This window comes from Echeneis naucrates, chromosome 21, assembly GCF_900963305.1.
Source record: "Echeneis naucrates chromosome 21, fEcheNa1.1, whole genome shotgun sequence".
Lineage (NCBI taxonomy): Eukaryota > Metazoa > Chordata > Actinopteri > Carangiformes > Echeneidae > Echeneis > Echeneis naucrates.
Window position 1 is genome coordinate 15,376,754 of NC_042531.1, and position 26,813 is coordinate 15,403,566.

The 26,813-nt window shown below is 40.4% G+C and overlaps 1 protein-coding gene across 2 annotated transcripts in view; it reads left to right on the top strand.

Moving 5' to 3' along the window:
• Positions 1-12,043: 12,043 nt before the first annotated feature.
• stxbp5l (syntaxin binding protein 5L) overlaps positions 12,044-26,813 on the top strand; it is a 97,841-nt gene continuing 83,071 nt past the window's right edge. For both annotated transcript variants that reach the window (XM_029529959.1, XM_029529958.1), the window contains exons 1-2: positions 12,044-12,211; positions 24,182-24,279. In XM_029529959.1, coding sequence (XP_029385819.1) covers positions 12,044-12,211; positions 24,182-24,279 — 266 coding nt within the window. The remainder of the gene's footprint in view (positions 12,212-24,181; positions 24,280-26,813) is intronic.

Sequence of the window (26,813 nt, forward strand, 5' to 3'; positions counted from 1 at the left end):
TCATCTGGTACAGGTGGGAATGAGGGAGGGCCCACTGTGTGGCTTGTGTGGCGGTGAAGGAACCATGGTGAACATGGTTTAATGCTGCAAAACAGCATTGACCCAGGGGAGATATAGGTGGGGTCATGACAAGGGGTTGGCACTGCGGGCAGACATCTTGGAGCAAGAGAGGAGAGAGAAGCATCCAGCCAAGCTAAGACCACTGCTCAGCGCCATCTCCTTTGTCAGAGAAGGTCAAAAAGCAGTCATCAAAAGCCAAGCCAAGCAAAACCTCCTGCAGTCAGCCCAGGAGTGGGAAGGTCGAGAGGAGATACTGTCCACCACCCTGAGGCCAGACATCATCTTGTCTCCAGAGGGGAAGAAAATCATGCTCCCACAGACCCGTGGGAGGAGGGGTGTGAAGAAGCAACTTGTCCAGGACTGTCAGGACAAGGGGCGGACAGCTTGGCAGATTACAGTGGAAGTGGGATGTCGAGGATTCCCAGCTCAATCAGTGTGATGACAAAGCTAAGACTGAGAGGCCACGGGAGGTAAACAGCCATTCGCAGGTTGGGAGAAGCGGCAGAGAGAGCCTGCTGTTGGCTCTGACACAAGAGAGAAGACGCTTGCTGGACGGCTGGAGGAGAGGGGCAGTGGCCTGGCCAAGCCCTGCTGACCCGCCGGCTGGAGAGCGTTGTGGTTAAAGGTCAGAGCACTCCATGAGGGTTGGGCACCACCTGAGGACCTCTCCTCTAAGCCAAGACTTCATCCATTACAAATGGATTTAGACAAGCACCTGCGATGTATTATACAACTGAGGTAAACAGATAAAATGGAAACGCAGTCGCTGAGGGACAAACAACCGTACACACTTCTGCTCAGGATTATTGGGAGCTTTGGGCCAACCCAAAATTGGCATTAGTTTATCTTTATTAGGTATTCATGCATGTCAGGAGATATGGACTGCTCACCAGCTGCCAAAATTAATGACTTTTTGAGTACTCTGTGAATGTTCTCATTGACTGTCAAATTCATTGAATCTAGGTTGAATGGATAGGTATGTATACATTTTCAGTTGTTTGAAATTATACTTTAGTGTTAAATACAAAAGATGACTATATGTTTTTCTTTCAAAAGTCAAACATTTTCAGTCCCAGAAATTTTCAAGCTCTAGCTACTAAACTTTCTTATATTTTATTTTATTTTATTTTTTTTTTTGTATTCGGCGTTACCTAGCTAATGTTTTTGTAAATGTGAAACTAGTAACCTATCATCATTAACAGAATGTTTATATTTACGATGTCTCATAAACATTTATGACTTATGCAAAGAGTCTCTGCATTGCCCAATATTTAAAACTTATTTCTGCCTATTCACACTGAATCAGTTGTCCTCATCCCTGCCCAGTTCCCTGTTTAGCCGACTGTGTAGAAAGCAGTGAACATATTTTGCCAGAGATGGATACCTTAAATCTCTTCAAACTGCCAGGACTGCAACATTTCATTCTGTTTTTGCCCTGCTTGCTTGAACGGCCTTGATAAATGTTGTAGATTGCCACATCCCTGTCAAATGCAAGACATCTCAATATATCCTAACACTTTCTCGTGAGCTTTGACCTTTGTTCTGATGCCACAACATTCCCCAGTATAATATTCTTTTTTCCCTTCTTTGTGGCCATTAGAAGAGAGCCGGGACAGTTAGGTGGAAGCATGCAGCGAGGAGACACAGGCTGGACTCAAACCTGGGCTGATGCTGGGAGGAAAGTCTGTACCAGGTGATCTGCTGAGGTGTCAAACTTTGTATTTTTTCTATTTTCCTATTTAAACAAATAGTTTTTTAAGGTAATTCCTCAACTTATTTAAAACCTGGATGAAATATAAAATGTTGTGTTGGCATGTTAACCATGATGTGGTGGATTTTGAGATGTAAAGGTGATACAGGACTGTGGTGTGCATGATATACTTTGCTTTTGTTTCCCTCTCACTTCACGGCCTTGTTTCCTCTTCATTGTCTCATGTCACTCTGGCTTCACACCTCCTACTCCACCCACCTCCAGGCTCGACGGGATAAGTCCCATGAGCCCGTGCTGGTTGACGTCACTGCCTCATTATGTCAGTGGTTTTCCGACTGAGGGACTTGTTTTTCTGCCACCAAACATGAGCCTCGTCTCTGTCTCCTGGCAAAATGATCCTTACATTTTAAGCCAATGAGGAAACCATGTATTCACAAACGTGTGACTCATTCATGACTGTGTGCTCACATTAACAAAGGTCTCCATTCTGTTATGAAAAGAATGTGTTGTGATTGTGAATGTGATTTGATGCTACTTTTTTCCATTGAATGGCACAGTTATTCAACAATTAGTTTAAAACATCCGAGCAGTCCTGGAGGTAAGTTAAATTCATGGTAAGTTAAATGGCTTATTTTGATCTGCAAGTGTCCAAATTAGCCAAATTAACTTTTCTGTTTTCACATGAAAGTGTTAAAACAGTGGCTTTTGCTCTCTGTAGCGCAACTGATTATTTTTCAGTTAAATCTTTGTAGATTGTATAATATCATCCTACCAGAACAAGTTTCCATCCCCCTATTCACAGGGCAAACATTTTTATGCACTTCAGTCTAATAAAACCTAAAAATGTCGACTGCACTAGAACTGAAAACACAGGTTTCTAAACTAACTCTGATTTCCTGGATTTTACAAAGTTAATTTAGATACCTGAGGATTCTGAAGCTTCCTAACAAAGAAATTACTTGGGTTTTTTTTTTTTTTATCACTTTTAAAAGTGTCAATTTAATTAGATGTGACTATACCAACAATTTAATGAATAGCGGTTTTACCCAGACACTGTGCTGAGCTCAATTTCCAGCAGAGCCACATCAAATCACAAATGATTTCTTGGAGAGTTGAGAAGCTGGCCTCTGTTAGAATCTTACATAAGATGATAAAAATACCCCACCTATTGAACTGCTATTGAACCGCCTGTCCTGAAGGGCTGAGCTGGCTGGAGACAGACTCTCCCCACCAGGCGGACATATGGCTTCTCAACAAATCACACATGGAAAGTTATTCCACCAGACGCTGTCATTCAACAGGCAAGAGACCTCGCACTGTTTCCCGTTAGTGCTCAGTGGTGCAATGTTCCCTTTGGATAATTTGGTTTCTGGTTTAGCATAGTGATGCATAACATGTTTTTATGGACTGCAGTAATCTGCAGGCTGTTTCCCTCCCCTTGGTCAGCAGGAGTTGATGCAGGTTATACAGTCACTGAGTTGAACGATGCAAAAGTTCACTGAGCATTTTTTTCACTGGGCTTTTCGGAAAAATGAAGGCATGTCGCTGGGATTTGCCCTCCATACTTTAAGATGAAGGAGCTTCTAAACCAGCATTAAACTACTTTTTTACATCACTCAACTTGCTAATAGACTCTTTTCATTATGTCCATCTTAAGGCCAGTGATGCTTGTTTGAAAGCTAGTAAGGTAGAACTTCACTCCAATGAAAACTTGCCTTGTTCAAACGTCCATGTGGTGTTTTTATTATTATATCATGAGCGTAATAGCCAGTCCACGCCATGCTTGCATATTTTCACCTTGGAATTGTAGTAACCCAATGACTCATAAAATGAGATACCAGGAATTCATTCTTAACATTTCGAAGAAACCAGTCCTGTTATTGTTTTAATGAGCACAACCACTAACGCTTTGCCAACCACAGCCAGTTTCATCCAACATCGCAATCTACCAAACCCCATGCCCGCCAAGTTAGCACAAGCAACATTGGTGGGCGGGACATAAGCTCTGATCCAGTCTTTTCAATCAGGAATGAAGTCATTTCGATAATTAAACATCCTCTATACAACATAACCTCTATACAAAGGCAATGCTTAGACAGAGTGAAAAAAAGAAAACAAAACAAAAACTATGCACTCAGATGGTGAGACTGGTTATATGTCCATAAACTGGGACTTTCAGTATAACAATTACATCACAGTCAGTGATTATTTCACATGATCACCTGTTAAGCCCCTGAATGATGAAGGTAAAAATCTTGTTTCGCTTTGCTATGAAATATTGGCACAGTGTTGACTGCGTGTCAGGAAACATTAGATTCACAATCCATTAGCTGATCTATTCACAGTGATGCTTGAGAGGTGACAAGGTAATATACTGTGATGCTAACACTGGATCAAGGTCACAGCTGGGTACTGCTCCTTGCTTTATCCCCTACAGGTTATGAGCTGTTTGTGGCCTTTCGTCAAAAGAAATGAAAAGATAAATACGTCCCTTTATGGCAGCAGACCTACAAAGTATTTTTCTATAGGCCAACCAGCTATTGTCGTGTTGTATTTTCAAATAATAAAGCAGCACATCAGCAGAAGATTTTAGGATTTATGGGAGATTTGCTACCCTTCTAGATCCTTTAAATGTCATTGACACCTGCATCAAATCGAGTTCTTCCCTCTAGACTGCTAAACAAAATCATGGGGTTGTGTGGGTGTTTTCAATGCTCTTCTAAAAGAGTGAAATCCTAAGGCCACTGATTTATAATAAAGGAATAAAAAAGTTTCAAATATCACGGCACTGGGGTCTCCCCTGGATATAAACTAGGCAGAGGAAGTGCTGGTATGGTGGATGACATCTTATTTGCTGACATGCCCACATACATAAAAAAAAAAGACCTAAGAGAATAATACAATGAAAAGGTATTAACTTTATCCTTTTTCACATCGCACTCTGCAGATAGAGCCACCCTGAAGGATTACATGAGCACTGTGGGGATGAGCCTTGGCAGTCAAAGAAAGAGAAGCGGGCCAAATCGATGGAGCTTGTCCCTCGTTGTCCTTGCTCTAATGCTGTCTGGCTTTCTGTGTTTGTTAAAAGTAAAGTCATTTTTTTTTTATCTCATAGCATATCATACCCTGCTTTAAAATTCTGCAATTATAATTTTGCAGGGGAAAAAAATTAGGGCATTCACACACAGAAACAATGAAAAGGCTTTTATTTGAACAAGCATGAATTCATTAAGGAGTTATTGCAAGTGTAATGTAATGTCTTCCAAATTAATTTCAGTAATGAATCCACTCTGCCATCTCATCCTTATCATTGCTCTGGCCTTTCGGTGAAATGGTGTTCTCTACCATAGATAATGGTGTTTTTAAAAAAAACATCCTCAATAATGCAGACGATGAGAGCTCACATTTCCACATAAATCTTTCAAACAACCAAACTATTTGATCAGTTACACTGACTGTGATCGTGATCCTTTTATTGATATGCTGAAGTGTTTCAGCAGAGAACACCAGCTCCTTCTTTCCTTCCAGTGAGCTACTCTTAACACAACAGGCTGCAGACATTTGCTTCTTATGATCACAATGTCAGATGAGGATTATTTTTGACTGAGAAGAATCAAAGCAGAAGCCCAGCAATTACAATTTAATGAAAAGAAAAACACAATCTGTTTTAAATTTTCAATTTTTTGGGAAATGTCAGCGTGGACGCCTGTTGTTTGTGATTGGCTGCACTCAAATACAGACTAGGACACCATTGATGAAATGGGCCACCGTGACAATCGCACAAAGCTTTGACAAAATAAGTTTCCCTTAGATTGCCAATTTATGTAAAACGTTCAAAGAAATGGTCTGTTTTCTGAGGTCTGCCAGTGAAATAATGAGCTGCTGTTTTGGTAGCCTGATGAGGGTTTGTTGTCTTTGCAAAGACACCGAACATGCGCTGTCTGTTGGGGAGAATAGGTCAATACTACTGCAACATTACAACACAACATAGTCTGGATTTATTGAATTCTTAACACAGTATTTGATCACTGAGTATTAAATGAAAGAATATTAAATAATCTAATTAATGATATTGGATTTTTTTTGTTTGATCAAACAAGCGTTTTGTTTCCTTTAACAGGCATAGAGCAAGAAATGAATAAATGTCCTCCTTTTATTGAATATTGACACTTATTTAAGTGGATAGTAACCCTGATGAAATGCCCCTGCTTCCTTGGACTCAGCATTAGTCTTGTTATTTCTTCCTTTTTTTGTTTACTTGGGCGTGTTGAGTAAGTTCTCTAACAGTCACCTCAAACACAGTTTTAACAGCTTTGAGAAATTACTCTTGACCATAAAGTAAAATAGGAAAGTGCTCATTACTGGTCTTTGTCTTTCAGTCAATAATGTATCTTGGGAACCAGGCATTCATTTACCAACTCATTTATATGGAAACGAACAGTCCCTGAAGGATCACCCCTGCCTTCTCAGACCCTTACTCTCCTCCACCTTGACTCAATTATCAGTGATCCTGCGGACCTCAATGAATTCCTAATTGGAAATTGATTAAAAAACAACTTCTTTTTTTTTTCTTACTTCAATTCGCTTCTAAACTCAGCCTGTGCTCCTTTTAACAAATTAAACAGCAAGTATTAATTGGGCTGAAGTGACACACAGATTGGTGGGTGGTCTCTGTTAATCACCTCAGTTGGAGCTGGGGGCATGGGGGATAGGAGGAGAGGGGTGTCCATGGCATGTATGGAAGTATTTATAGTAATTGTAATATAATTAGTGAATATAAAAGTCAAAGCAAAAATTGTATCAGTGTGTATTCTGATGCGTTCATTTCCAACTGGCTTAAAAGTAAAATACTTGGATTAAAAAAAATGGAATTGACAGATTGTTCACTTTAAACCTGAGTGATCACTGTCAAACGTGGAGACACAGGCTCCACATGCATTGTCAGCACGATGCACCTGCTCCACTACTGACAACTTAATGAGAACATGGAAAATTAATTCAGAAATAAATGAAAGAATACAATGCAAAAATTTTATCTTCGTTTTTTTTTTTTGTTGTTGTTTTTTTGGCAGCAAAATGATCATAGAGAAATTCAAACCACTGAAGATAGATCGCAATCTGATCTTTTAGTTTTTTTACTTACTTACTTGTCTCACTTTGTGTTTTGCTGCACACTCATGTCCGATCTCTGGGCGAATCCTTTCAACTATTTGTTTAGTGTGTTAAAATGTTAGAACAGCCTGTTACTGAACCTGGAAACACAGCCAATATTTAGATTTTGGGGTCCTTTTATAAAAATGAAGTTATCTATCCACCTGTCCAGGGTGTACCTCGCCCAGTGGGACCTGGGATTGGCTCCGGCACCCACCGAGATCCAGAAACAGATAAGCGGTTGAAGATTGATGAATGAATTAAAGTTATCTATGCATTCAGTGAACTACTGCAACCACAAAAATCCCTCAAGACATATAGACTGCATATATTGGTGTATTTATCTGAACTCCATGACGATGGCGTGTTCTCTGAGGCGTAGCGATGCACTTAAGTCTTATTCCAAGTATTTAGGATTCCATCCACTCAGGCCTCACCTACATTTTTAAATCCAGGCTGTCCTTTTTTCTGCAGCATCAAACCGCCCTCCTAATACAGACATTATGTGTTCAATCAATCAGGAGAAAATCTTAAACCATTCTAGATATAAATATTGATAACACATCAGTGACTGTTTGTTTTAGGACAGTGGATAGTTAATTCTAAGCTATCAATTTCTGTTACCAATTATGCGGAGTCAATAGTGCGTAGTTACAGGGAAGCTTTTATTTCTTGCTACTTTAAACTATGACATTGTTTAGCCGATTTGAAAGCACTGGTTACTTTGTCTATTAATATTTTCAGTTCAAGCTGTACTATAAGCTTACGCACAGAATGATGACTTTCACAAACAACCTGCTGTAGCACCACCCAGCCAACATTAAAATGCTGCACACAGGTTAAGACATCAATAATTTAAAGGCAAAATCTGGCACCAAATGTAAAGTAAAGGTCAGCCCTGCCCACCATCAAAAATTTAAAACAGAGAAGGAACATAGTGATTGACAAGTCTTTTGATGCAGCAATAAACACTCAACAGTGACTACATTTTTAATGTTGCTACTAACTCTTTGCTATGTTTATAAATGCAACGGGGAAACATTGGTAGGTCTCTTGAGGTAGAATAATGGGGATAGCCGGCAGATTTTTTTGGTTATGACTGTTGTATATATTTGGTGATATTGATACTCCATTACTCCATTATTTCACCTCCCTAAGTTTCTTCAGCTTTAAGTGAGGATTTTTGGGGGCTAATGGCTGCCATGATATTTCACAAAGAGTTAAAAGTGCAACAACAGAGGACAGTAACAGACAGGTGATCCACTTTTATGAACAACTGAAACAACTGAAGTGATATAACCATGCTGGGTCACCTGGGTGAGGACGAAATGCCTCATGGCTCCAGGTCACAACACTGATGATGCATCCCAGTCCGTCCTGGAGATGTGTCTAATCCATTTTGGTTGCATGATGAATATCTCTGCCAAATGTCATGGAATGTCGTGGAAATCCACTGAAGGGGGTCTTCCAAATCACCTGTTGTCTTTGTATGTGGTTTCTCTTTTTTTCTCGACTGAAATATAAAGCAATGGTTAATAGTCAATCATGATTTTATTTTGTCTAAGTGTGTTACAGATCAAAGGGTTATGAAAGAGACTATCTATCTGGTATCTTCGTAATCTAACCCTAACAACATACCAGAAATCAATAATCACTTCACCATTGTGCCTTGCCTTTGAGTGTCTGTGTGCTTGTGTGTTTGTATAAATTCATTCTGTGCTCATATAACATTTGCCCTTAAAATTTAACCTTAACAAGTAATCACCAAAATGAAGCTTGCTGAACACCAGATCAGAGCTCTCCTGGTAGAGAAGTCAAGCATGGAACCAATGTTCTAACTTTCCATTATCGTCAGTTGGTGGTAAATTATCATTTTCACATTGACATTTAAAATAATTTTAATAATAATTATTATTTATTTTTTTGATTTCAGCCAAAACGAAGAACAGGAGAAGGAGACATTTGGTAAGTAATTCTGCTCTCCTCCTTTACTGAATATTCCTTTGGTTTGTTTTCATGAATGTTGTTTTGGTTTTCAGCGAAAGCTACACATTATCTCTGCTCACAGATTAGGTAACGGCCAAATTACCATGTGCTTTCCAAAACAACGCTCCTCCTGGGTGCGTGTTTGGAATGAGCACCAATGTCTTTGGACGAAACACAAGGTCAAGTTCACTTTCTGCATTTGTGTCCATCCGCCATCGCTTCAGGTGTTATAAAACAGCACCCAAACATGCCTCCCACAAACACCACCTTTATGTCATTGTATCTCTTCAGCAGAAAACATTAAGCAGGAATGATGGAACTGCTTCGGAGCACAGATTAGTGTAGCAATAAATGGACAGTTCTGAATATCCTGTGTGAAAGGGCCCCTGAGGTTGAATCCCTGTGTATTGAGAAACACTAAGTAACATGGCTAATGGGCTGGTGAGGGTTTTTATTTTTTTTTCTCTCTCCTGTCTTGTCAGCTGTTTTATAGACAGGTTGACTATAATTTCAGTCTTTCTCCTGCCAGCAGAAAAACCTACCATGTAACAAACACAAACCATAATGGACAATAAATTCTTCTTCACATCATGGTTCAAGGTCAATGTGTTTTCAGACATTCTCTGAGCTCATTTTAACTAGCAGTATTTTGCTGCATGAAAAACTCCAGGAGCATCAGCACCACTACTGATTTTTAATGTCAGGGTAGTTTTATTATTATTACATTTTCCACAGTTATACTTTGTTAACTGCCCACCACGGGTCCATCTACAGGCCCACTGAAATGGCTGGTACTCTTGAAGCTATTACAGCTCCTGGTAGTATATTAACATCTCCCGAATCTTGAGCACTGGTGACACAAACCACAAAGTTTGGACTTTATATCACCTCATCTTAGATCGGAGGACAGGCCCGATCGACTGTGTGCTGTGCTCTCACTGCCTGGGGACAGAGGCTGTTAAAGTAAGTGCTTATGCAACATCACTGGTCCCGAACATTCAAATAAGGCAATTATGAATAGATTTCCTTTGGATATGAAAAATATTGAAAAATTTAAGGTAGGATATTTTCTTTTTTGTTGCATTTAACTTAAGGTTCAATGTTGTTTGGGTCCATTGATAACAAATTTCTGGATCATCTACCTTTTTATATTTTAGTGAAATTATATTTTCCACCTCTTTCTTCTCGGTGGCATTTTTTCAGGGATTCTCTGACTGCTGATTCTTTCCACCTGCATGACACATAAGAAAATCCATTAGTATACAATTAAACGCTTTTCAGGTTTGATTTTCTCATCACATTGTGCAGTAATGCTGTTTGTTTATCGACCCAAGACAGCCTTGTTAGGAACTATAGCAGTTCAACTGGTAGCTTGAGTACATATAAAGCCAGTTTCAAGGCTCATATCCATACTGAAAAAAGAAAATAAGATAAAACAATTAAATGCCGCCTGAAAAGAAGGAAAGCAGTCTCCACACCTAATGCAATTTATGGATTTAAACACTTGAAGCTGAGCCCAGCAATATATTGTTAAGGAATACTGGAAATTTATGAAATATCTGGAATTAACAATATTAGCAAGATTATTTGGGAACTACCACAACCCCCAAAAAGATTATTGTTCTCCAAAATAAAACTTCCTATTTCATCAGTACATACACAAAAACTGATCATTCCTTTCCAATACATTTCTAAAGAACTCTTTTCAAAATCTTTAATTCCACACAACATAAGGGGTAAGAAGTTGGGGGTGAGTTTTGGACCTGGTACCTGGGCCCTAGACCAAATTTTACCTGCAAATATAAGAGTAAGCAAGGAGGCAATTCCATAAAAAAATAAATATTAGAATAGTCATTTCTCCATTAGAGAAAGAGATAAAAATATTTTTTAAAGGAAAAAATAAGATCATTGGATCAGATAGTTGCCATATAGTCTGACACTGAATTCCTAGATTCCTGGTTTTCCTCTCAGACCTCTCACTGCAGTATTGTTTAATGAATTTGTCTATATAGGTTGAATACAATGAATTGATACATTGAACTCCTTTACTGTCGTTTTCCAGTATTCTTCTTTCTCGTCTTCTTCTTGTTTTTTTGCATTTATTTATTTATTTATTTATTTAGACCTTTCACCCAATGGTTGGCAAAGGAGGCGGGGAGGAGAGAGAGGAAGGCAGAGAGTGGTTGGGGGTTGGGGGGTTGAGGGGCTGTTGGGCGGTGCTGCTGGCTGGTTATGGTTTTTCAGCACCGCGGACAGCTCCTGTCTCCGGACTGCGGGGAAGCGACGCTGAGACGCCGGACTGGATGCTGCGAGGCTTTAAAAACCGACTCTCATCGATCCGGAGATCACCCTCCAGCTCACAGCACGAAGGCACCGTGTTTTCTCTTCTCCCCCTTCCTCCTCCCCGATGCTGTAGCTCTTTTATTTTTTTTTTTTTCGGCCTGATTGTGGACTGCATTGCCTATGCGTCTTCAGTCTGTTTCCTCTTCCTGCTCCTCCTGTTACTGGCAATCACGGGGCGGTAAAAGTACTTTTTTAGGAAGGGGGTGGAGGGGTGGGGAGGGGGGTGTGTGTGGATTGACCTGTTCCAAGTTTTTTTTTTTTTCCCTTTCTGCTTTCTTTTTTTTTCCCTAATCAGAGCTTTGAACGTCTGCTTGGCGCCTTGATTCTGTTGAGGTGCGGGATTTTTCTCCGAGCCCAGGCGCGGATGTTACTTTAGGATGCAGGAGGATGAAGTTGAGTGGTTTCGGTAGCTCTGAGATGAGATAGGCGACCTGCAGCTGCAACGTTGGCTCTTATCCTCATATCAGAGTGGATCAGACACATTCGTGGGTTGTTTCAGTCTTTTTTTCCACCCTTCATTTTGCGGACAACAGCCAGAGAGCAGGATGCCTCTGTGACTTTCTCAGTCACACCTAAGCGAAGAGAAAGAGAAGAGTGGCTCTTTTTTATAGCCTGCTACTGCTGCAGGAAGCGACGTTTTCTACCTTCAGCTGTCTGAACGAGTTACATCTGAGAGGAAAACCAGGAACTCTGGTGGTGGGGGGGGGCGGAGGGGGGGGCTACAAAGAAATCAGAGTGCACTTATTATTCCTCTCCGCCCTTAAAGGACATAGATCGTAGCCGAGGTAGAATATGAAGAAGTTTCGGAGGGTGTTGGACGGCTTGACCACCTCCTCCCCGGGGGGGACCATCGGGTCCCCATCGTGCGGCAGCGCGGCAGGGACTCCCACGGCGGCGCCAACTCCCAAAGAAATCGACATCCAGGAGACGCTGGTGTCGGAAAACTTTCAGCTGTGCAAGGTGGGTAAGACACTCAGCTTCATTAGGTGCTAGATCCCCCCCGAGCAAAACCACAGAAGAGGGAGGTCCACAGCGCCTGCAGGCTGAGGGGGAGACGCGATGAAGACCCGATGGGGCCGTAAAAGTTGGGTCTGGACTGAGCTGCTCTTGATTTGGTGGCCTGCGGGGCTTTGTTTGTGTTGAAAGTTCAGAATCAGCTTGAGGCGACACGGCAGGCAAAAAGTAGCACGAAACGAAAGCTGCCCTCATCAGCCTTAATAGCGTTTAGTTTTAGGCCCAAAGAATTGAGCTCCTTCCATTAGTCACCCCATTCTCCATATACAAAAAGCTGAGCCCCTGCGGACGCGCGCGTGTGTGTGTGTGTGTGTGTGTGTGTGTGTGTGTGTGTGTGTGTGTGTGTGTGTGTGTGTGTGTGTGTGTGTGTGTGTGTGTGTGCGTGTACGTGCAGTTTGTGGGTGCACTTGAGCTCCTACCAGTACATGCAGTACAGCTACTACATGCAAGCAGTCATAAGCATGCTGCATGGGCTGCACACATGTGATACATTGTCAATGAATAACAGCCTCTTCTTTGCATCAGCAGGCTGGCACAAATGTTGAAGGAGCAATGACATAACTAAGATCCCTCCCTTGCATTGAAAAAGCCAGCGGAGGGACCCTGCAGTCCTGTCCTAGCTGATGTGCTTTTCAGAGAAGGAGGGAGAGAATAAGGGAAGGATGTGGATGGCTGTTGGGGGGGGGGGGGGGGGGGTTAGGGGTATTTATAGCTGCCTCTGCCACCCATTGCAACCCTTCTGTAGATTTTCATTTTGGAGCTGACTGCAGTTATTATTCCTCAGCCCAATAAGAAAGGGGGGTTAACATCATTATGGATACAACTGTGCATAATTCATTGAGAACCCAAGAGAAAACACTTCTCTTCTTTTTCTTTCTTTTTCTTTCTTTTTTTTTTTTTTTTTTTTTGCAGTGCTATATTATTGGTTGGCAAAGTGACACTGGTTGAGGGGGTGGGAGGGTTGTTTTTTTTCTGTCTAGAGAAGCTGGGGGAGGAGGAGAGTGAGCAAGGAGGTTGATTCACAAGCTGAAAAGAATGCTGCAGAGCACACTCGGCAGTCAGGCAGGCAGGCAGGCAGGGAGGGGAAGATGCTAGAAAAGAACAGCATGATTGCACAGTCCCATGCAGGAAGCTGCTCCTCCTCAGCGAGTGGCTTCATGCATGGTTGTTTTTAAAGGAACTGAATTGACTGCATCTCTCATGAAAAAGCCATGAGACTACAAATACGCTCTCCATCCCACCATCCCATTTCTTCAGTGCTTTTCATTTGAGCCTGTGCAGGTGCAGCTTCTATGTCTGCATTTGTATGTGTGTATGGAGGTGAAAGGCAACCACAAGGAGAAAGGGAGGTGGAGGTAGTAAGTCTGGAATTGTGTATTTCAGCTCATATCCATGGTGCAAACAGGTATCAAGGTGTAGTGGAGATAGTATTTTGTCCATTATATCGTAATATTATAATCTTCATAACTACATTTCCTCAATCTGAAACAAATGTTCCGCCTCCAAAAAAATGGCTAACTGATATGAGACGACAGAGATGCATCTTCATCTCAAGTCAATACAGCAGAGCTAAATATTTGACAGTCATCGTCATCGAAGTCATTTCCATTCATTTTCCCAAATATTTTTGGATATGATCCGCACCTTCTAATGGGGACATAAATCTGTGAGCTGGTGCATTATGTGTGGGAGTGTTTGGCATCCTGGCTAACTTTTCAAAGTTAGTGATGCCTAACATCCTCGTTGTGCAGTGTGGGAAGATGCATCACTCATACACAGGGTTTTTTTTTTTTTTTTGGTTTCATAGTTTATAACAAGGTGCCATAGAATGTGATAAGTGAGGGGGAAATGGTGAAGCCTCTGTCACACTGAGGGAGTAACTAACCCAGGTGGCTGAGAGTCTCGCTGGATCGATGGGCTAATTTTTGTTTACAGCAGAATGAGTTCATTTTGTGCGAGACGTGCGGGAGCGGGGGAGGGAATGAGATTGGATTAAGCCGTATTTAGTTGCTGTTAATTAGATTAATAAACCTGAATGATACACTATGAGGGTCTTTATGAGAACGGTCAGGAACTCATTGAACTGTTTCATTGTGTGGAAGTAGCACAAGCAAAATCGGTGTATCCCATCCCACAGTGTGCTCCCGACAATGCTGATGTTGTGTTGCTGTTATGATGTAATAAAAGTGAAGGGGTCGGGCTGACGGGTGAAGGAGCAGAGAGTATCCAGGTGATTATTGGGGTGAACATCAGAGGGACCCCGTCACATGTTTGAACCTCAGTCAGGCAACAAAATCTGCAACTGAAAGATGAATAACAATTATTAGCAAAGTTTGCATCTCTTATTGGGTGATGGATTTTGTTTCTTTCAGCCATGACTGATGCAGTGTCCGTGCTGATAGAAACTCATATATATGAATCTCTGACTGTCCCTTTTTATGAGACTGGCAATGGCTCATTGTAATTCCAAAGTGGACTTATGCACTCATTGTGATTGTGTTGTTGGGTTATTTCACTCATGAATATACTTTCTGTCACAGATCTTTTTTGGCCGCTCGGTAAAATAGAACTAATTATGACAGATGAGCACACAAGTGAATGATGCTAAAAGTATACTAAGCACTTTGTGTAGTTTTAGCAGGACCCTTCGTCATTCTTGAGTATAATCTATGAACTGGACCTTTGTAGTCCCACACTGCTAAAGGTGGGGGGGTAATTTTGCTACAACTATGATTCAACCCCAGAAAATCTGTTATGTCCAAATCTCGCAAAATATATAATTGCAATATACACTTACGTACACACAAACACAATTTAATTTGACCTCCAATTTAGCTTGACCCTTCAGGGATTTTGCGTTGCATTAATTGTAAATTTGCTTTGCAGTAATAAATAAACTTTTGTTGTTGTTGTTTCGTACTGATCTCAGATGTTAAGTTAAAAATTCATGTCCGAACTCAGTGAAGTTTTAAATATTGTTAATATATTAGGATCTGGAGCCTGTTAAGCCTTCTTGACGCCGTTCACATTTTTGATTTCCCTTAATAACCAATTAATCTCAAAATGGACTGTGTGATTATCCATAATACCAGCACATTTACACTTCCTGGTAAAACCATTCTTTGTGTGCAGGTTCTCTGTCATCCAGATCACAGTTCCCTGAGGAAGCCTGCCACTGGATTTACCAGTACGTTCTTGAATCAGGTCAATCGGATATGACAATTTTTTTTACCTATAACAAAATGTTTTTTGCCATATGCAGCCATTCAGCAACACTAATGTGCTCTTTATTACCAAGGCCATGGAAGACGTTTTGGGTTGTGTCAGTCTAATGTCCTGTGTTGGTAAGATTGTAATGTAGTGTTGCTCTTAAATAGAGACTTTTTGCCATTATACATGTAGCATATTATAAGGAAAGGTGGTGGGACCACCACTTTGGTCCAGACTGAAATGTCTGAAAAGCTTTTTGATCGACCCCCCCCATTTATTAATCCCATGATTTTCACTGTAGGACTACAAACTCGTCAAAATTTTGACTTGTCAACATACCCTCAATATAAACTGCAATAGCATCACTGCATCTTGCATCTAGCATCTTGTGGTGGGCTAGCACCACAATCAGTTTAAAATATTTCCAAAGTCACATTTCCATCAGCCTCTGCTGAATTTTTTTTTTTTTTTTTTTTTGGCGGGGGGGGGGTGATTAGCATCTGCTTGTTTTCTAGCATGCTAAAATAAGATAGGGAACATAAATAAACTTTGCCACTGTGTGAGTGTTAGGATGCTGATATTTCCTCTGACAGCAAGATATGATGACATCACCTCACTCTCTGCAGCGACCCCCCGAGCTCTCCACGGGTGTGAGGGCGTGATGACTCAGTGGGTTGATTTCCAGCTAGTCTCACATTACCATGGGCTGGCTGCCTGTCAGAAGCCACAGTATGTGATCAATTAGGGAGGAGTTGGTGTCAACCTGAGAGGAGATGATGGGAGAAAGCAATAGTGGAGGAAAGAAACTGTAAAAAAAAAAAAACTGTATTCAAAACAGATGGAGGATTTTAAAGAACTGTGTACCATTCTGTGTGAGAGAGAGCCAAAAGAAATAGCTTCTATTCGAGTTTGAGTTCACAGATGAAATCAGTTTTGCATGATTTGATCAGCGACCACAGTAATTACTCTTTTATATGTGGCTCCTACTGGGAATATTTTTTTTTTTTTTTTGCAAAGAAAATTATCAGTTCTGTTTTTTTTTTTGGTTTTCTTTTTCAGGGAAAGGTTATCATCATAGCCAGGGTTGTTAATGCACACCTGTAGGAAATTTTCCCTAAAAGCTCCTATCCACAGTGTTTTTTTACTGTTTGTTTTTCATATCATAATGGCTTAGGTTTCCATGGTTATGTCAGTCGGAGGAGATGGTGGCAGATGGAGAGCATTCACCTTAAAGCCACTAGTGACCTTCCAGATCAATTTTGCACAGGAAAAGAAACGTGTGGTTAAAAACAGCAGAAATGTCTCTATGAGCAAAACGAGCAACCGAGAGACAGTTTCCAACCATCTGCTGTTGGTCCTCCTTCTTTTTACTTTTTTCTTTTAGAATAAATATCTGTTCTGTCCGTTAGGCACATTTTAATAAATAGATTGAACTGTCTTTGCAAAAAAAAAAAAAAAAAACAAACACAATACAAACAGAATGATTGAGTCCATGACTACGGCTGTTCAGTTGAAAACTAATTATGGAAACCAATCCACTTGGAACTGCAGTGCTGCAAAGCTTTAAACTGCCACTGGGGTTTCTTCCTTGCCTCTCTGAGTGTTTGCACTTGACAGACCTCATCTACTTCATGTCTCTCATAGTATAATATAATGGCGTATGCACAAACTGCAGCTGAGATTCTTTTTTTCAGCTGTATCTATCTATCTTATAACAAAAGCAGGATTTGAGGTTGCTGTATAACTTGATTTATGAAATTCTAACTACATGTAGTCTAGTAACATCTGGTAACAGAGTATTAGAGAGTATATTCAAGCAATGCCATTTTACTGAACATTGCATTTTGTTCACTTTGTTACTTCAGTTTTAATTTAATAATCAAAATATAGAACCAATAGCTGCTAAAATTTAAACTTTTTAGCTTGAACCAATGTTCAACAGCACAATGAAAAATCTGCTATTGATTAAAGATAAATTTGATGACAGCATCGATATCAACACTGAGCTATTAAATTACTAGTCTAGAAAACACATTCAGCGTCAATAAACCTCGTCCATTTACACTTTCTTCTGTTTCTACTGAAGTTCCAACGCTCACTGGCTAACCCCAGCCCTGTTGGCCTGTCTCGTCACGCTCTGATGTCGCTGTTCACTCTGCTCCGAGGAAGAAACTTAAATGGCAAATTATAACCTCTTGTCTTGTAAATGCTACAAGGGCTGAAGCTCTTGGAGAGACTTGAAAATAGATATGAGCCACATATGGCTTAAGTTTTAACATCTAACATATTCACTAGCTTGCAGCTGAAAAACAGCCTGAAAACCAGCTTTCAGACGTCAGGGAGCTGTAAAGAAATAACATTTTCAGGAAGCATGCTCGTTTGTTTTGCTGTGTAAACCAGCCATGTGTGAATGTTGGTTCTTCTCAGCTCTCATGAGGGGGTGGAGTGGCATGTTGCAACATACTTGTTGTGGGTAGCAACATATGAGTAGTTAGTCCACTCCTACTTTTTCTATCACACCTCAGGCGTGATGCTGATGTCACAACCAATTCATTGACATGCCTGCTTCTGTTGTTAAAAGGTTAAGTCCCTTATTTAATACACACAAATGCCCACACGACTGGTTTCTGGCTCTATGGCTATATGAAGGCACAGCATGATGCCCAGATACACAAATGATAACAGATGATTGCATATAATACATTTTATATATATATATATATATATATATATATATGACAAACTCGGGCTTTCAACATGTTTCAAGATGTCCGTATCAAATATTGCTTGTTAAGTAACTATATGCAGCAACCAAATGGATTTGTGCAGTTATAAGTTATTCTCATTATCACTGCAAATAACAATGATCATGTAGTAGTTTGTAGTCTGCCGCTCTCAAACAAATGACCCTACTAAACTCAGCAGGGAGAGAAACTCCAGGAATTTTTGTTTGTTTTTCTACTTTCAAGCTCTCACAGCTCTCTTGCCCCGTGCTCATTTGTATGCTCTTCTGTGTGTCTCTGTGTGTGCGCCATGCAGTAGAGAAAATCATGCCGTGAAACTCTTGAATGGCTTTATTCACGGATAACAGCTCTGCAATAGGAGGAATCGGATTCTAGTCAGGCCTGCGTTTGTTATAAATCTGCTTTTGATCCCAAATTTTGGTGCCAAGTCTTCATTCCTGTTGTGGTTCAGACCACCTGTCAATGAAACAATGTGGGTGTTTTGCGTTTTTTTTTTTTTTTTCTTTGTTTCGTTGTATTGAATTTACTTATTATTTTTTTTATATACACCTTCTACCATTGTATGTCAAACTATTTTAGAGTGCTCAGTGGTTTTACAATGGTAAAAATAAGGAAAACAGGGAATAGAGATCCCATCACTTCCTTTACCATTGAGAGATTTTTTTCTTTTTTCTTTTTTTTTTTTTTTTTTTACAGTATTTGTCAAGTAAATGATGCTTTGGTCTGACTTTGGTATTCCATAATCAGCCTGTCAACTCTTCTCCATCCTTATCAACATCAGATTTTTTTTTCCAATCCATCCTTTCATCCTTTCTATTCTCTCTCCATTTCCAGGAATAGAGTCATTTTCTCTGAACTTTATCAGTTTTACTGAAGGCCTCTGGTGAGTCTCCCCCAACAGATATGGCTGTGGGAGTGACCTTATGCTTGAATTGTGTTGGGTTGCTCCACAGTGAAACAATAATGGTCCTGTAGTTTGACCCTTCTGCACTTTCATTTAAAGCATTAGCACAGATCCTATTTTACACCTACTAAGTTCTATCTAATTTGTAAACTTAGAGAACTCTTGTGCAGTGTTTGCCCTTTATTGAATGGCCAAGGCACCTTTTAATTGCATAACGTGGAACTGCCACTGTCTTGTGTCTGGAATGAAATTACTCTCTTATGTATAACAGACTTGTGACTATTTCCGTTTTTCATTTTAATACATTACAGAAGGATCCTGTATGCTGGCATAACCACTGAGGAGATTCAGTGGAGCTTCATTGTCTCATTGTTCCTTTGTCAACATTGTGTATGTGCAGCTTTGCACTTTTGAACAGTGCTGCTACATGTATTTGCCCAACACCTGCTGGGCATTTTCTGTAATATGGCTTTTAAATTTATCTTGTTTGCACCTCTGATCTTCAACTAGTTCATTTCCTTCTAATGATGGGCTCATGCATAGTTATGAGGATATTTTTGGCTCTGCAAAATCAAGTTAAAAGTCATTGACACATGCTGTTTCTGTAATAGCTAAAAAACAGGATTGTAGCATTGTATTGTCTTGAGCATTTGGTTTTTCATAGGTAAAAAAAAAAAAAAAAAAACCTTCGGCCTGAGGTAGAAGTGCTGGGCATGAACGAAATAGACAATCAACCCTTGGTTAGATATAAAGGCAAGATTGTTTCTGAGAAGAAATAAATGACATTATGATGTGTTGTGTAACCACTGGCTGTTTCCTACTCATTTCACACAACCCTGATCTCCTCTCCCACTCCTTTTTTTTTTTTTTTTTTGGGGGGGGGGGGGGATGCTCCCAACCAGATCAAAAGAATTTTAGAGCAACCTCAAAATATCTCTCTTCAAACACTGGTTGGAGAAGCACTGTGTGTCTGTGTTTGTTTGATGGGTGATGGGTGCTCTGAGTCTGTAACGTAAATTTAAATGGATGAATGCGATGGGAATGCTCTACTTTTCTCTTTTCTGCCGCGCCTCATCCTGACACTTAGCTCTAGGGAGCAGGTGCTGAAACACCTGGGTGATGCAGAGACCAAATGTATGAGCATACAGAGATCATATTACACACACACACAAAGACAAACAGTAAGGATTAAATAAAATGAAAGTAAAGGATAATCCAGTATAGTCTCAGTAAGGTGTTGTTCCATCACTAATCACCAGAACAGCTTCATTGTTAACTAGCATTGATTTTTTTTGGGTCTCTGAACTCTGTCAGAGGGACGAACGCTATTCTCGCAAAAAGTTATTGTCATGATGATGGTGGATCACTCCTTTTATGCCCTTTCATTGAGGAAAACACCACTCCCACCAGGAGGGTGGGATCAAATTGATCACTCAGACAAGTTTGTATTGATTCGCCGTGACCCCTCCCACTACGGGGTTAGATATGTCTCATAGCATAATCCACGCACTGACCCCCCCCCCCACTGAAGGGATCTAACATAAAGGCCCGTGCCATTCTTTGTGAACACAACAAATGCATCCGCACACTTGCATAGAACGTGGTGAAGGATCTGAACATATCACTCACCCCGCCCCCCATCTCTATAGATCAGTGCCTATGGTGTTAGCATCACGCCGCTCAAATGTGTAGGGCGCTTTCTTCCCAATTTATTGACATCTCTCCAATCGAGCTAAATACAGATGCCACTTAAGTCATGGATCCTATTAAAAGCAAGCTGGTTGAACATGTTTTGTGACCAAAGCTCCTGTTATCCGTTCCCCAAAACAAAGAGCCAGCCAACCTTTGAAGTCACTGAGCCTACTCAACATTTTTAGACATGAATAGTAATTGTTTAACTGCACCATGCACCGGGAGTATGTGGAAGCATCTGCATTCTTTTATTCTCCTCCACTCATTTATTCACGCTTTTCTTTGATTTATTACATGTCTAATTATGGAACAAGGATAAATTTCACCATATGGGACCAAACTCCACTGTATTATGTTTTGTTTCCTTGTAGGATCAGAATGATAACTGAAGAGAACAGCATCACCTTTTGTGGTCATGGTGGTTTATATAATATCATCTCTAAATTAAAAAATGCAATATAGTAATCCATGTAATCTCTCCACATACAAAATTGTTACCCATGATACCTTCAAATTAAAATTCCTCAGTGCATTAAGGAATACAGTGCTTGTACTTGCCGCCAACGTTGACCTTGGACCTGTCATAAATATTGATTGCTGAAGTAATACACGTAAAATATAATAAAACTGATTTTTTTTTTTCTTTTCAAATTATGTCTTCATTGAATTTTCATTCAATACAAAACAGAAAGAAAAAAGAGAACAAACCTGTTCCTCCTCTTTGTGGAAAGACAAATTGAAAGTAGCATTTTTCTATAGTCAGTCATACAGTGCAGTGGTACCTCTAACAAAGGTCTATTCTTATTAAACATCTTTTTTTTTTTTTCTAAATATATATTATGATGTCCACGGACACACACTGTGCAATGTTGGTAATTGAAACACCAATAATAGGTGCAGCGGTCACACCTTTTCCTTGCATCATACCAACATAAAGAAATTTGGTTCTTATGATAGGATGTGCTGGATACATGCGTAGCTGTGCCATCTTGGAGTCTCGTGGAATTTTCCCAGATAAAACAAGTTTGTTTGTATTGATTGTCGCACTGCAAAATACAGCCTATAACTTCTCTTTGAACCTTGGGGCATTTAAAGTGAATCTTCATTTGTATTACTGTTAGATGTGTTCAGTTCGCTGCCTAAGTATTTTGCATTGTGCAGACCAAACAGTAAGTTACCGCTTCATTAAACTTGGAGCTTGTAAAATTTAATTGTTTTAAAGAACTCTTGCACTTGCTTGTACTTTTGTACAGTTGCCCATGCTCTTTAATCAAATAAAAATAAGAGAATTCATTGTCAAATTTCACTGTTCAGAGGTATAGCTGCTCAATGCACTATTTGCTGGCAGTGGTATACATGAGTACTGCGTGCTATTTATAGAGCCATGAGTCTAGACCAGCTCTGCAGTGGAGTGTTGTGTGGAGAAAGAGGAAGGAGGCACATGTGCCGCTTTTAGCCTTTGGAGGTGTGGATTTCTGTGTAGAGTTATCTGATGGAACATCAGGCTCGTGTGCAAAAAGGTTTTGTATATGTGAAGGGGAGAAGACAACACATCAGATAAATGGAAAAGGGAGGCGGCGGCTTCAGATTGGGGTAGATGTAATGCAGCTTCTGGCAGCCATAACACAGGGCTTTTGAGACAGGTCAACATTTGCTGCACAGTTGACTGGATTTCTGGATGTAAATCTTGCTTTCTTCAGCTGCTGTGCGAATACATTTGTTAGTCATTCCTGAGTGTTTGGATTCCCTTATTCATGTTTGGGCTGTCTTTTTAATAGGGTTTGATCAAATAAGTTGCTGAGATTTGTGTTGTGCTCGATGAATCTTTTTTCGGTACCTCTATTTTAGTAAAACTGCAATGACATGAAAGCTGTTTCTATAGATAGATGGATAAAAGGCGGAGGATGAAAGTATTGGTGAACCTGGTGACACGTACGCACACTAAAAGAGGGAGAAAATGGCTTTATGGCTTTGACCTTAAAATATGTATAAGGAACATGGAGATCCACCAGAGTAAATGTATTTCTCATCCACTTCTTGGCTGTCTTGTATGTATATGGGGAAGGGTTCTCCTGTATCCCAGCAACTGTGCACCAGTTTCAGACTGGAGAAGCTAAAGTGGTTTTGGAGTACAAATGCATTCTTCCTTAAATATTGGTGTTTCTCTGCGGCGCGCGTGTGTGTGTCATATTTTACATGTGGTTTTGTGTAGCTCATTTGCTGCAATGAGCTCAAGACTCATTTTCTGATGCCTTTGTCTTCGCCTTCTGAGGTACAGTCGGAGCAGTGCTTTTGAGTGCCAGTTTGAGTAGCGTTTCCAATATAATCTTCAGTCTCAAACATTTATTGCCTGACAGTGGGATAAAGATATGACCTTCTTCTTTCTTCAATAATAGGAAAATCAATTCTGAGGATGGATGGCGTGTCACTTCCCATTCTGCAAAGTTGAAAGAAATATATTTATTTGGATTCCAATACCAAACATTCAAGTATTGCAAGGAAGTGTTTCAAAGGTACTTTGAAAAGTCTTGTGTGCAGCACATTTTTTCCCCCATTTAATTGCTGTCACGTCTCTGCTCAGTCTACATTAAACTGTTAAGCAAAGAATTGGGAAGAAAGAGAGGTGAATCAGAAAATGTTACATTTGCAATGCTATGAAACGAATGAAAGAACAATTCAATCCAAGATTTCTAATTGGTGCTTTGTTTCTAATACCGAGCGAGATGCTCAGATCATTATGGAAAATGAAAACTAAATTGCAGAATCATTTTAGGGTATCCATTCAAATGTTTTACTTTGTTCTCTGTGAATTCAGTATCAAATATATTACTACCTGACGATGCTGGCACTGAAAGATGATTCCTCATAGATCCAATCCAAACAGTCCATCAACTGCATGATGTCAGGCTTCCTGTTTTCATCTTGTATACAATTGTTATTTGGAGTATGGTTACTCTACCTGTATGGTTGTTTCATATTGTCATCTTTTGATTCAGATAAAGGCTGAGTAATTTCTTTCTGTGTTTTATATATATTTCATTCATCCAGATTTGTTTTTCTTCTACTGTCAGAGGTGAGCTGAAGTTTCATAGGTGAAAACATTAGCGTTTTTCCATTTGAACTTGAAGCTTCTGACATTCCTAAAGCAGAAACCACCATTACAATTATTTGTGAGTCACGCCATGCATTGTCCTAAATGTCATGAGTCATTTTTGCAGAATTTAATCAGAAAACACAAACATTTCAGGGGATATAGTCACTATGTTTTTTGGTCACCGTTTTACCAAAGGAAGCAATGCTTTAAACATGCTCTTCTGATTTAATTACAAGTCAATTCTGTGTTTTCCCTGTTTTTTTTCCATGCAGACGGTGCGTCATGGTTTCCCCTGCCAGCCCACTGCTTTGGCCTTTGACCCCGTGCAGAGGCTTCTCGCCGTCGGCTCAAGATCAGGTGGTGTACGGATGTATCCTTTACCTGTCATCTGCTCACTTCCTCTCTTCATCCAGTCTGGAGACATGCTTGAAAAGTACGCACACTGTGCATTAACACATTCATATAGTTACCTCAACCACTTCTCATCGTTGTACATTATACTGAGAGTTCCCCTCTATATGAGTTGGCATTTTATTATTTATTCTGGGCTTTATTTTCATGTCCATGTAGCTCATTAGCTCTATTTATAAATAAGCAGGGACCATCCACAGAGTAACGTGCAAAGTGAAAGGGAAAGATCCATCCGTCATTTTCCAAAAGAGAAAACCTTTGACAGAAAGAAATGGATGAGAGCATAAATGGAATGAACATTGGGAGTTTTTGCTTGTCCATGTGGAAGTAAGTTGGCGGCTGCATATTCTTAAATGTGCTTGTTTACGGGCGACCTGCAATTGGGCTGAATGTCAGCTAACTTGATGTTAAATATCATGGAACTGTTTTGGAAATGCTGCTCTTGCTAGCTGAATTATTAATGGTTGTCGATCTAAGGCATGCTAGTGTACATTTAGTGGCAATTACAGTCAGTCACAGTCATTTGCAAAACACACAGATAAGAGCTTTCATTAACTTGTCTTCAAATGAAAGTATTCTCAATCAAATGATGTGTAGAAATGTGTTTCATCTGGTGGCTATTGCATTATTATTTATAGAAATGGTGTGCCATACCCCCCCCCCTCCTTTTTACACCTGTAATTCTCATCCTTTGTTCCAACCTGTCATTACACATTGCTCAGCTGTCATGTCACTGCCTGCCCATCCACCACCCATCCCCTGGGTCACCCAGGCGCAGGGATGGGAGAGGATGTGTTAGTGCAACTCATGGGTGACATTACACTTATAAACAAAGCTTCCCAGCGTGCCTTCAGGGACGGGAGCAAACAATTAGTGATGCTGCTCCAGCTGCACTGCCGGTCCTGCTGGGGCAATAGATGGACAGACTGGGAGATTTCTGTTCTGAAAGAAAGGGAGAAGAAGAGACGGTGACAGAGACACGTAACATTATTTGAAGTATTTGACAGAGGAGAAAGAAATGGCGAGCAGGCTGAATGTTAAGGAGAAGGGTAAAGTTACACAGGTGTTTGATGGCAGGGAATAGCTGATGAAAAGAGAAAAATGTGCCTGGAATGGTGATAAGCTCAGCTGAATATAGACATTTGATATCCACTATTTCTCCATTTCTATAAAGATAGCCCTTTTCTCAAGATTTCTCATGACTGCCTGACTATAATACTAGGCTCAGCAGAGCTAAGCTGGATTAATGCACTTTAGTGACTTCGCATTTGTATTGACATATTGTATTGTATCGACCGGGGACAGCGCAGCGGTGTAGTGGTTAGCGACCTTCAATAAAAAAAGGTCCTGGGTTCAATTCCCAGCCTGGGTCCTTTCTGTGTGGAGTTGGCATGTTCTCTTCGTGTCTGCGTGGGTTTCCTCTGGGTACTCCAGTTTCCTCCCACTGTCCAAAGACATCATGTTTGGGTTAACTGGTGACTCTAAACTGTCCGTAGGTCTGAGTGTGAGTGGTTGTTGGTCTCTGTGTGTTGGCCCTGTGATGAACTGGTGATGGACTGGTGAGCTGTCCAGGGTGACCCCGCCCTGTGTGAGGTGGGATTGGCTCCAGCGAAAAGCGGAAGATGGATGCTGGACATACCTTCCCTCAAATCATCTTTTGATAGTATGCACTCACACAGACAAACTACCCATATCTAATTTTCTTACTCCCTCAGCTTCAAAATGATCTCTGCTCCACCTCAGTCCTATTTTTATTTATTTAATTCACTTTCTTGTGTCCTTCACAGTCAGTCTTCATTTTCTTCCCAGGGCTTTGGGCATTGCCTGTTATCTTCTCCTCATGGTGTCTTTTCCCTCTCTTTTTTTTTTAATGCATTTCTCCAATGTTCAGTCCTTTGCAGCTCCATTATGGCTGCCACTATCAGGAATTTTTCCAGGTCTCTTATTTCTTCAAGTCCGGCTTTTTGTTTTTATTCTGCTACACACACCACCTACCGCAGATATAACACAGTTGCGCAACATTTTCCTTTTGCTGACTAAGCATCTCTGTGGTGGAAGAACATGTGAAAATGAAAAATTTACACCATGTGTCCATGTGTCTCTTCTGTCTGTTCTCACTGACCTGATGCCTCTGGAGCAGAACAGCAGTCTTAGGCTCTGTTTTCATCTCCTGGGACTTAATTTTAAACATTTTGATGACACTATTGATTGACTGTGTGGGACTTGAGTTATGTGGGATCTCTGTGGGAGAAGTACTTTTTCCCAGTGTTTTGTGTGTAGGCATGTGCTAGCCTGTTTATGTGTATAGGCATAGGAATGAACACTCCATGAGCCTCCATGTACTCTGGTTGCTTTGACAGAACATTTTGTTTTCTGTTTCGTATATTTAAGTTTACAAATTGTTGCATTACATTTTCTTCAAATGATCTGTAAATTACAGTGTGTTGGTAATTCTTTACCATGTTCAACTTGGCTAAGCTTGAAAATTTCTTT